The sequence below is a fragment of the Stigmatopora argus genome, chromosome 9 (genome assembly GCF_051989625.1).
Source record: "Stigmatopora argus isolate UIUO_Sarg chromosome 9, RoL_Sarg_1.0, whole genome shotgun sequence".
Taxonomy (NCBI): domain Eukaryota; kingdom Metazoa; phylum Chordata; class Actinopteri; order Syngnathiformes; family Syngnathidae; genus Stigmatopora; species Stigmatopora argus.
Window position 1 is genome coordinate 6,055,576 of NC_135395.1, and position 12,985 is coordinate 6,068,560.

General features: G+C 40.4%; 1 protein-coding gene across 5 annotated transcripts in view; it reads left to right on the forward strand.

Annotated features, from left to right (window-relative positions):
- drp2 (dystrophin related protein 2) overlaps nt 1-12,985 on the forward strand; it is a 189,634-nt gene that overhangs the window by 99,336 nt on the left and 77,313 nt on the right. For 3 of the 5 annotated variants that reach the window (XM_077609084.1, XM_077609085.1, XM_077609082.1), the window contains one exon: nt 8,614-8,770. In XM_077609084.1, the coding sequence (XP_077465210.1) occupies nt 8,614-8,770 (157 nt within the window). Of the gene's footprint in view, nt 1-4,848; nt 5,104-8,613; nt 8,771-12,985 lie in introns of those variants that run through there. The other 2 variants (XM_077609086.1, XM_077609087.1) reach the window with 2 other exon arrangements.

Genomic DNA, 12,985 nt, shown 5'->3' on the forward strand with positions numbered 1-12,985 from the left:
ATTTTTAAAGGAAATTTACTTGATTATCGGAATGTATGGCTTTATTCTTTAAAAAATCATTTAATCACAAAAAGGTCTTTATTCTTTTGAAAAAAATTTTTTTTCTAATTTTCTAATAGTAAACGTTTACATACTGGGTAATTTTTAATATGAGTGAAGTGCTTTTTACTACGCCCAGCCGCAAAGTCAGATACATCAGAACCTGTAGTGATTAATGAATAATGAAGCATTGTTTAACTCTTCCAATACCAATAATTTGGAAATAGATGGCAACATACTCATCATTTAATTACTACCTTGTTTCCCCCGTTTTCCACTATTGATGGAAATTAAACTAGGTATTTTTTTTAGGTTTACATTGTTTCTGTGCAATAAACGAGGAATAGATTCCCACTCTATGATTGCAAGTTCAAATGGTTATCTTTGTCTTTGTGCCCTACGACTGACCGGCGACCAGTCTCGGGTGTAGTCTGACTTTTTCCTAAAGTCATCTGGAATAGGCTCCAGCACCCCGTGACCTTTATCTTTGTGAGGATAATATTGGAAAATATGTGAATAAAAAAAATCCAACACATTCATGTAATAAAATGACAGGCCAGTGATTGACCGACATAATAATCGAACATAGGCCCTGTCGTCATCATCAACAACAAAAGCCTAATTGTCATCACACCCAGAAACTGCGTATGACGAAATTGGTAGTGCTTCTCCATAAGGTGCGTTTTCTCGGCAAAAGACCCAAATAAGTGATAATTTCGGACTCGTAATTTGGCATTCTGCCGTTATGGATACATCGCATCACCCCCCGAGCGGATCACTTACCTCCCACTGTCTTTCACTTACCTTCAGTCAGCCAGTAGGAGGCAGATCAACGCCCAAACGTGTTTCCATATTACCTCACCCCGAAGTTATTACACAGAAGGGATTGTGTGTTGTGTTACCGCAAGTTTAGAGTCCTGATGGATGTGGGGGAATAACTGTCCTTAAGCCTATTTGTCCGTACTTTGTGGGACCTATAGCTTCTGCCAGAGGGCAGCAGTTGGAACAGATTGTGACCAGGGTGGTATGGGTCCCCGATGATGTTCCTGGCTCTGCTGAGGTAACGAGGGCTGGCATGGTTCGGATTAGAGCCGAAATGGGGAAAGCGAGATCTGTTTTACACAAAATTACTTTTTAAAAATGTTTTTCTCGTTCAGAACTTGTTATACGGCGTACACAATTTGAAATGATCCAAAAATGTATACAATACGGGAAAATCGTATAAGTTGACAAGTATGTTACCGCAAAGTTTGTGTAATAATTTCGAAATTGAATAGGGACGTGGCTAATATATCCATTCAGCAAGCAATACAATTCTAATATTTCATTGTTGCATCAAGACAATATTGCTTTTTGAAAGTGTGCTTACAGAACCCACTTGAATGTGGGAAGCATTTCACTAGGTTTGAGTGCATTACATCAGTGGACCAACGACAGGCATGTGACACATAGTGACACAGAAAACTCGGTCTGACTGGATGAAACCTGCTGCAAAAATCACACATTGTTACAAGAAAACCCTATTAGTGAGTGTTATGGTCATGGGTGGAGGGCCACGAAGCAGGCACACACACAAGCTTGACGTGGCGTTTTCTATTTATTGCTAGTTTATTAGGGCCGGGTGAAGGTACAAGGGGAGCAGCATAGACAAGTCAGTGTACATAGCGTGGGGCTCGATAGCCGAGAGGTCTGTAGGGGGATCCAAAGTGAAGGTACAAAGTGTGTGGTTGTGATCCTAGGGCAAAACAAGAGGTCCGAGATCAAGGAAGATGAACAAGGAGTTAGCGTGAGAAGGTTTTTTATCACTTAATAGGGGAATTGCAATCATTAATAAATGGAGCAATTGGCTGAGGTATGTTAGTGCATGAATGGTGTCCATTGTTTATTAGCATCAAGTTAAAGGAAAAACGTTTTTCTAAATCTGAACAAATGTCTTGGTGATGCCTCCTCTCAAGGTTCTTCTCTGTCAGTCCCATTTCAATGACCTTGCAACTAATAATGTGCTGCCTTGTTAACACAGGCTAGCCTGTCTAACTCCTGTGCACTTTTTGCCATTTTTCCACCAACTATTGTGTTAAAAACGAAATACAGCATGGAGAGGAAGGAAGAAAAAAAGAGCAGAATGCAAAATACTGTGTTCAAAGCCTCCTTTGGCCCCAAGGCAACACAGCAGCGAACTTTTCTAATGCAGCCTGAACCCTTGCTTCATTCACATAAGTATTAATTAATGATGGCAACCGCCATCAAGTGCTCACTGTAATCTCCCCGACCGATTGGGTAGTTTTCTATTTGACAACGCTATTTACTTTTAGACTGTAACTGTCAGGATACATGGGGGTGCGGCTGCAAGGGTGCTGTGTCAAACTACATCCAAGGGTCTGCCAAGTCATAACATCTTTGACATGTACAGCAAGAAATGATAAGAATTCTCCCCCGCAGCTTGCAACTGATGCACCAAGGCTGGCTTATCTCTGCTGGATCCTTTGCACGCTTCTAATCCTGGAAATGAAAAGGTCTGGGATCATTCATTCTGACAATATTATAGCAATATTGGACTGATCCCATCACACCTTCCCTTGTGATTACTGTCTAAGATGTTGTTACTGTTGCCATGTGCTTAGTGAAAGTAGCACTGGATAGTGCTCAGTGTCGTAGTGGTGCCGTTTGTTCCTTTCTTTCTCGCTGGTATGACTTCAAGTAGCGGAAAAGAATAGAAAAGTAGCTAACAATATTGACGTTTTTTAAACGTACTTCATGTAGTCAATTGACGATGCTAGATGTCCAATCATGCGGCTATTTTCATTACATGTAACATTTCATACATCATTGAATCTGCTGTGGATTGGGACCTTAGGCGCAGGAATCAGACAACAAAAGGGAAGTGCTGGTGCACAAACTAAAAGTTTTATTTAACAAACAACAACAGAAAAACCCTTACGAACACAAAACCAGGAAAAAATCAACAAAGTACCAAACTGAGCGGGAAGCACACAGACCAAAAGGCAATATAACCAAAGACAGAAAACTACTCACTTGCCGACGCACACAAACACGGGGTTTAAATACACAGACAGGTTGATAACAATAACAAACATCTGAGTCACTCAAGGGAAGGAGAGCCAGAAAGGACACAGTAGGCGAAACTCATTTCCAATGACGTGGGCAGGACACACAAGGAAACACACTCAACCACCAAAACCCAAAGAAAACATGGAGCTGTGAATATAAATTAGTTTGTCACTAGTAGACGTCAAATTGTTTAGACGTCTCGTGCTGTCAGTGGCATCCATTTTTCTTAATAATCTCAGACTCTGGCCATGTCTCCTCCCAGAATACAAAATTCAGAGACACGCTTTCTACAAAAATAAACAATGCTCATTCTGCATATTGCGTCTCGGTGGAGATCTGCACCTTCCTGAATGCCATTCCTGATTGTTCTTGTCTGTAACAAAGCGACAGAGTAAATAACCTGAATAGGTTATTGCTAGGGTTCCAATGTGATTATCATTCAACACACAAACAGAGCATTGTCGCTCATTTATAGCGGCTCTCCGGCCATCTGCTGATTTTATTTCCCATCATTTCGGCGTCTTTCCAATCCTTGTTAGCTCCAGGGGACATGTATCTACTTGAAGGGGCGAATCATGTTGCGGCAGCTGGGTTCTGAAGAGAAAACATCAGTGCGATTTTTAATTTTATTTTTTAATCAGCACTACAATGAATGGTCTGCTATCGCTAATGCTGCTGTGTCAACAGTCATTGAATGCAAGTGGCTTTTTGATGTGTGCGTTTTTTTTCCCTTTAACAAACACTACATTTGAATATTCACTTGCAAACGACATTAACATGCAAGATAATCCAATCAGCAGCGTGGGCTAAGAACCTCTTAAAGCAAGGTTTCAATATGACAGACATTTAATACTTTCGAAATGGGAGGCAGCTGGAGAAAATGATTGCTGTGAACCTTCCCATTCCAAAAGAAATGGATGTCTATTGCCATTAATGGCAGCTAGTGTTGTTTTGACACTTCCAAGAATCAGAGAGGCAGCCCGATGGAGTGAGTGGTTAGCGCGTCGGCCTCACAGCTCTGGGGTCCTGGGTTCAAGTCCAGGCCGGTCCATATGTGTGGAGTCGGGCCTGCGTGGGTTATTTGAGGAGTTACTAGCAGGACTCACTTAAACCCCCCAAAATTATGTCATTTACTAGTTACTTTTAAAATATTTTTTAATATTGGTTCTACCTATTACCACTGTAATGGCAAGACAACATGTTTAATTGCTAATAAATCCTTAATTGCAGACTCGTCAATGTGAACTAATGAAATTTGTGTTAGGTGTTGTCAGTCTCAATTTTAAGATTGAAATAATTAATGAATGGCTATGAAGCTTAGCGGTAGCATGGCGGGGCAGTCTAATGATGTAAACGAATGACTTGAGACCTAGTCATTGGTAGAAACTTCCTTGAATTGGGCAGTCTATTTTATTCAACGTGTCAGACAGTTGCCCTTTTATTTGGGTCCCGGGTGGTTGTAGTATGGCATTGCTGAAATGAAAATGGTTTTTATTTAAATGTTCAAAAACATCAACATTGCCTTTTTTACACTGTATATTGCTTGGTTTTATGCTTTTTTTTCTCCCCCTGGTGTCCTGTCTGAGTGATTGCCCATTGTGTTCAGCTGTCGTTTCTCCGCCCCTGGTGTATTCCCTGCCTGCTCTCTCGTGTGTTTCCCAGGAGTTCCTCATTGTCTCGTCAACCCATGTCAGTCTATTTAAACACCACTGATTGTTATGTCATTTGTCGGATCGTCTGCTTTCGTTTGTCCTCGCCACATTTCCTCATTACCTCGATCCATGTTCTATGTGCCTCGTTCCTCGCTTTCCCGTATCTCCCCTTGTCAGGTTTGGTTTTGTGATTTGATTTCTAAGTCTTAGTTATTTTCTAATATCCCGCCTAAGTTATTCAAGTTTTGGTATGAGCACCAGCTCCCTCGTCCTTGCCTTCTTCCCTGCGATTGGGTCCTAATTCCACATTACCTCGCCATGACGTCTTGCCGAAGACGTAACAGTATGTGATTATGTTAATAGTGTACAGAATATCCCAAGACATTTGAATCAAATCTTGACTTTGTCATAAAGTCAAATTGAATTGACATTATATCATGGGGGCACAAATTTGGTCATTCACTTCCCTGACTAGTGACTAACAAATTCAGTCCAGGAGCCCGCCTGTGATGTGTATTGCCTTACAGCCCAGACTGAGTGCTTTATTTGTCTCACTCACTGCAAAGGTAGAATGAAAGCACAGTGATGGACAAATATGCCATTAAAGGTGTGTGCAAGTGTGTGTTTTTCCATTAGCTTGTGAGGGTTAAAGCATTTTCATGCCTGTGTTGACTACTGATGGATGACCTGACTCAAACACATTCTTCTTGTGTAAGATTCAGATTCACAGGCGCAAGTTGAACACCTATATTTTGTCATGTGCATTAGGAGTGCTGCAAATTATTATTTGGAACGTTGACTGAGTATTTTAGCACTTGAGCAACGAATCAAATATAAAACACATCGTGCCACGAAGCAGTTGATCTAATATAACCAGTGGATCCCCCAGAAAAGGGAGGCCCGCTATGTTTTTGGGTATAATGTTTACTTTTTGTGCCAATGAAGTTAATAGATTTCCAACCATTAGGCCTTTCTCACTCTTGCTGTGAATATAAATTAGTTTTTCACTACCGGACGTACAATTAATTGAACTGGTAGTTCAAATGGATGATGATTGGTTGCAGTAGCAAAAACGGACACAGACTCAAAAATACGTTATAAAGATGATTTTTTATGTGCCGCAGCTGTAGCTGCCGTTGAGGTTTTATAGCCATAAAGTAGTTTTTGAGGGTTGGATTGATTCCGACAGCTGAAGGCGTCACTAGGAAATTCACGGACCGCCACTGGTTTCTTCAATTGTTAACAATATCTAAATGTAGAGTTTTACAAAAAACAACAATGCAATTCAGTCCAATAAAATACAAATTGGGAAAAAGGATATATTATTGTTTTTAATGTACAGTCGTCGCTTTTTTTTCATTCAATTTCTTAATCGCTTTATCCACACTAGGGCCGTGGTGGGTGCTGGAGCCAGAGGCAGGGGGCACACTGAATCGGTGGCCAGCCAACCGCAGGGCACGAGGAGACAGACAACAATTCACGCTCACAGTCATACCTAGGGGCAATTTAGTGTCCAATCAGCCCACCATGCATGTTTTTGGAATGTGGGAGGAAACCGGAGTACCCGGAGAAAACCCATGTAGGTGAGGCTGACGTGCGAACCACTTAAACTGCCGGGCCGCACCATCGTACCTCTACGTACAAAATTAATTGGTTCCAGAACTTTTTTCATTACTGCAAGTAGAGCACCCCCTAAAAAACGTCAAATTATCAATTCAAAACAACTTAGCATTAAATAGAAGTCCAAATGACTAACAATCTCTCCATCTCGTCGATCAGTACAGATGTCAAAGGTGTCGTCGATTTTAATGCTTCCTTCTGCTTCAATCGTGAAGCGATGCCAGTAGGTGGCTTTGCCTTGCAATATCGGTCAACTGCATGCCACTTACTTATCTTCTGTTTTTCTTTAATTGATAACAGGGCCCGTTTATTCATTTCGTTTGCACCAATAATTTTAAACAGTGGTCAAAAGAGAGTTGTTGTGAGAGTGGAAATAAAGCAGGCCGCAATGTTACGGGGACAATTTCAAAATAAAATAACAGATACAGGAAACGCATTTACCTTTTGGGGATTTCGTAACTTTGATCTTGCTTTCGTATGTTGGGACGCTCATTTGCATATCAAAGGGTTTCGTAACCTGAAAATCGTACATAGAGGCATTCGTAAGTAGAGGTACGACTGTATTTATTACTAAATTATATATAAATTATTGTTTTTTTTGGCTGTGAAACCAGTAAATATACTCTAATCTCTTTATCATTCGCTGACACCAGAGTTAAAATAGATTGTTTACAATGACACACAGGCATGATCATTTGCTGCCAAACCCTCCCATTTCACAAAAATTGGATGTGCATGACTTTTTGTCAGTGAAACCGTTAATCTGTGGAAAGCCTTTACATTATTCAACTGAAAGGTGTTGTGATGTTTACTGACAACATTTCATTATACAGTATAGTTCAACTCTAACCTCATTAGCCAAGTGTGTATTATTAAATAAATACAGTATCTCCCCGCCACTGTCACTCAAACTTGTTATCTTGCTCGCTGCATACTTAATTATTACCTAATCAATTAATTCTAATCGTTTCACACTTCGCCACTCTCCTTGCATGTAGCTCCCTCCCTCCAGCTGGCATCTCTGATGTAGTTCCACAGCTCTTCTGTTTGCTCGTCTGTGCCAAATTCAGTTTACAGAAAATTGCCTTACACTTCAATTTTTTCACTCGCTAATGTGAACCGAAGTGAACCTGATGATGTATGAGTGCTAATGGTGCATGTGTATGGGGGAGCGGTGATGGCTTTCTGGACTCCTTTCCGGGGTCTGATGACACATTTCGTGCCACCGTATGTGTCGGACATCTGGGACGATATTGAGATATTTTCCCAATGCTAATGATTTCACCCGTGATTTTCTGACTCACTCCTTGCGCGTTATGGTATGTGAAACGCCATAATAATAATAATGATGATGCCAGAGTGCTGTAATCTGGCTTGTGTTTGAAAGCCAGGTTTGTTTAATGTCCCTTTAAAGCCAGCTGCGGTGACACTTTCCTCAGTGGCACAACATGCTGGTCGTTGGTAATTAAATATCCATCCATTTTCTATACTGCTTTACTAGAGTGTAATTAAAGATAATCATTAAAAAAGTGCTGTTATCTGTTTTGTGTTTCGCTGGCAACAATAACAATGTGTCAGCTCAGATAATGAATGACTTATTAATGAATGAATGATCCTCACTACAATATGGTTAGCTTGATTCTATCGTTTTCATATTATGCTGGAGCCAATCGGAACACAAATTCTTTTGTTGTATCCTAAAGCGAAATTTTCTGTGGTTGTAATTTAAATCTTTTTATTTGCAACACATTTATAGGAAATGAGAGGAAGCACTTTCATTGTTATTTCTGTTCACAATGACACAAATGAAACGCCAAGCGTATGTCTGTGAATTTGGACAGAAATCAGTTTAATCTTTGTAATTCTTCGTTTTGGGGCATCAGTCAATATTCAAAATAGAACAAACCGGATGTGCAAGTGGAACATTTAAATATTTCGGATGACAGATCAAAATTTTATATATTGGACGTGAACTGGGAAACATACATGAACAAGAGACGAGCCGTCAACGGCTGACAAATACACGGGTTTTAAATAGACACACCTGGGATTGACGAGACAATCAGAAACACCTGGGTCACAGAGAGGCAGCAAGCAGGAGATACACCAGGGGCGGGGAAACGATAGGTGAACTCAATGGCCGATCACAAGGACACACAGGGAGAAAAAACTACAAAATATGACAGAACCAATCCCTAACAATTTATGTTGCTTTGTGTGTGTCGGTTTTCAGGGTGCGTATCGAAGCCATCTCCGATAACAGCGGAAAGCTTCAGATCTCTCTCCAGGAGATCATTGAATGGCTGACGGCGAAGGACGAAGAGCTCTCGGAGCAGATGCCCATCGGCGGCGATGTGGGCGCCGTGCAACACCAAAGGGAGTTCCACCAGGTAATGCCCCATCCTAAACCTGCATTCAGACCAGTCGCGTCACGTGCCCTACGCCTGTCACCAAATTCTGTTATGTGTTCACACTGGTGAAATTTAAATCTGAAAAAGTTCCAGTTCACATAACAATTTTTTAAATAATTTTACCACTAATTTCTCCTCATATTATTTCAATCTACTAATACTACGCGCCAAATAGTTTTTTTTGTTAATATTACTTAAATCTATTAATATTACATGGTAATATTAATACGGAATATTAACAAATAAAAGTCGTAAATATATATATATATATATATATATATATATATATATATATATATATACATATATATATTTACCAATTTCAAACAAAGGTACACACACATATAACGTATAAAATCAATGAACTTCCAATGGAATAATCCAATAACGACTTTATTCTTGCCATTTTATGACTTGTATTCTCCTTATTACTGTTGATACTGAACTTCAGGTTCACGGAACCTTACAAAAAGCAACAAAACAACTTTAATCAAGTCAATTATGATTTTAATCCTGTAATATTACAGTTTTTAATTTAATCTCATAATATTATACTTTCTCTCTCTACTGTGTATGAAATCATTCTTGTAATATTGTGACTTTAATCCCCTGATATTTTGACTATTCTCATTGTCGTATTTTTTGCTTTCTTTCTTTGGACTTTGTTGACTACCCTACCACACGCTTTTACGTTGACTTTGTTCAGGAACCCATCTCGTAACAAACAAACAAAAAATGCAGCCATCCTGAACGCAGCATAATACCTTTCCCAACAATGTGTCGAATCCTAAAGGGGGTTTCATAACCCCAGTGTTATAGATTTACACTTAAATACGAGAGATGTATTCAGTGGGGGTCACGGCTTAATGGAAGTGCAGCAGCGGGGACAAGTCCTGCCGAGCGCCTTTTTCCACTTTTTAAGCTTGCTATCTGTTTCCTTAGTGTGAAAATGGATTGAGGGTGTTCCCAGGGTCAACTGCTATGATGTGTGTGATGCGTGTGATTGCTCTGCTTTTTATATCTCCGTTCTGGATGGTAAATTGGTTCCAGTTGTCGAAAAAAAATCTGTTTCATGTTTTTGTCGAGCTGTATCAAGGGTAGCATTGTCGTTATTTGGAGTTTTGAAGATGGAGGAAGTTCGGAACTTGTGTTATCATATGATTGGAATATTTTTATTGTCCAGCGGTCAGCAGGACATTTTTACAGCTTGATAATATTAAAAGATATCGCATGTTGCAAGGACATCTTTGCTTTTGAATTCACATAAATGCCAAGATTAGCACTCTATTAAATTTTTATTGTGAAGCGTTTTTGGTAAAATCACAAAGTACATCACAGGTTAAACTGAATTGTGGGCAGACATTTCACAAAATGTCCTTTCCCGACAATGTGAAGAAACATAAATTAGTTTTTTTAAATCTTTATAACATTAATTTTGTTCATATAAGTAATCTTTTGAAACACCAGTGACTTATGACATTTTCCGATTTCAAGCAGTTATTTGACAGGTTAATTTACTTCAATTGTGGGCGGAAATTAGAGAAGGGCTGACAAACATTCCCCTTTTTTTCTCACAAACATTGCAAAATGCTATAGATGCCAAAGCAGGTGGATTTTTTTTCTGTGTGAAGTGGAAGCAAGATGTGGCAGATACAGTTTAGACTTCAGATCATCAGAAAAATTTACCTCATTTGATGCCATTTACAGCACGAGATTCCCAATCCATTTGGACTGAAAGAGCCTGGCAGTGATCATCATTCGCTCCCAGTCAAAGTGGATTGGATCTGTTGCACTGTCGATAGCATTTAAAGATGAGTATACACAGAATTGGTTGTCTATTGTCGTTAATGGTAGGCAATGAGTTAATGGCACTTCAACATTTCAAAATAAGATAAGACATACCCTAGTGAAAATGTATCTATTGGATCAAAAACCGTTGGATATCTCTAAATGATTCTCACCTCAGAAATTATGTTCATCATAATGTTGTCTTTAAGTGTGATTTTATAAACACTCCCGCAATAAGCTTTGACAAAACAGCTGAAAAAATTACCTCAAAGTAACTGGCATTTACCATGTTTGCAGGTATCGGCCACAAAATACAATTCCCAGGACGAATTATAGTCCATCCATTCTCTATTTCACTTTGTGATATTATGGCTAGTCCTGCAAGTGACAGGAAGATTTTGAAAAATACTTTATTTTTAAAGTAGTAACCAGTTTTCAGTTGAGGTGTTGTAAAATAGGGGTGATGGAAGAAACGAGTTCTACCAGCTGAATTATGGACCAGTTGGATTTTATGGATAGATTTGTGAGGGAGAGCAAAAAGAAGAAAATTCTCTTGAATAAGGATAAAGGTAAGACAGAGAAAAGTTTTTAATGTAGAAAGTTTAAAGACTGGTTTACAGTTCTTGTACATCACAGGTGTCACAGTGGAGGCCTGGAGGCCTGGGGGCCAGGCCTGGCCTGCTACTTCATTTTGAGTGGCATTCAAAAGTAAATCATGTATGTCAACGGTTTTATGCAAAGATTCGAATGAAAATTTATATGTAGAGAATATTTACTTCCCATGGACTCACCACCTGTGGGAGGGGCCAAAGAGGTCGGGTGCCCAAACAGTTGGGTGGCAACCAAAGGAAGGGTGCTTAGCAGTCCAATCCCCGGCCGCAGAAACTCTTGGGACGTGGAATGTCACCTCTCTGGTTGAGAAGGAGCCTGAGCTAGTGCAGGAGGTTGAGAAGTTCCGGCTCGATGTAGTTGGGCTAACCTCTACGCACTGTTCGGGCTCTGGTACCACGCCTCTTAGGGAAGGTTGGATACTTTTCCACTTTGGAATCGCCCACGGTGAGAGGCAACAAGCATATGTGGGCATACTCATTGCCGCCTGGATCGGTGGCTGTACATTGGGGTTCACCACGCTAGGGTAGTATCCCTCCGCCTTTGAGTGGGGAGACGAGACTTGACTGTTGTTTGTGCCTACGGTCAAAATAGCAGCTCAGAATACCCAGGCATTTTGTAGTCCTTGGAAGGTGTGCTAGTGAGTGCCCCTTCTTAGGACTCCCTCGTTCTGCTGGGGAACTTCAATGCTCACTTGAGAAATGACAGTGAGACCTGAAGGGGCGTGCTGTATTTTATTGTTGGACTTCTGCGCTTGCCGTGGATTGTCAATAATGAACACCATGTTCAAGCACAAGGGTGTCCATATATGCACTTGGCACCTGGGCACCCTAGACCGCGGTCTTTGGGATGTAGGGAGGAAACTAGAGTACCCGGAGAAAACCCACGCAAACCCAAGGACAACATGCAAACACAGTGAGGACTGACCTGGGATCGAACCCAGAACTGTGAGGCCGACGCACTAACTACCTGGCCGCTCAATGTATTTAAATTATTATTTTTTAATGGGTGGATGATGAGTGGTTAGCGCCTCAGCCTCGCAGTTCTGAGATCGAGGGGAGGGTTTCATCCCACGTCTGTACCTTCCTGTGTGGAGTTTGCATGTTCTTCCCAGGCTTTCGCGTGAGCTTGAATGGTTGTCCGTCTCCTTGTGTCCTGCAATTGGCTGGTCCCCAATTCAGGGTGTCCCCGCCTGGTGCTCGAATCCATCCATTAACATACCTGTCAACCTCTGCCGATAACTGCCCTTATAAATGATTATTGATTCCCCTTACAAACCCCAAAAAAACCTTACAAACACCGTACGACTCGTACGGTGTTTGTAAGGTTTTTTTGGGGTTTGTAAGGGGAATCAATAATCATTTATAAGGGCAGCTATCGGCAGAGGTTGACAGGTATGCATTAATGTAAACTTTGACTGTGAAATTTGACTTAGTAAGTGGAAATTTGGGTTGCATCGCCAGTGTAAGAACAGAACTCGGTCCAAACCAGGACTTTGTAAAAAAATCCCTATGTAAACAATGTTTTAAATGAATAAAAACAATTATGGCTGGAAACCAGCTATATACCCTGCCTCCTGCCCGTTTTTAGCTAGAATAGGCTCAACCACCCCTTCGACTCATGTAAGGATAAGCGAATTAGAAAATGAATGGATGAAATATATTTATTAATTGGTAAAATGTTAAAATGAAACAGAAAGACACTATGGCCCTCACTAAAAAAAATCATATTGTTTAACTCAGTACCTGCTATTTAAAATAATAGATGTCTAATTTATTCAAAGGATAAGAGAACACC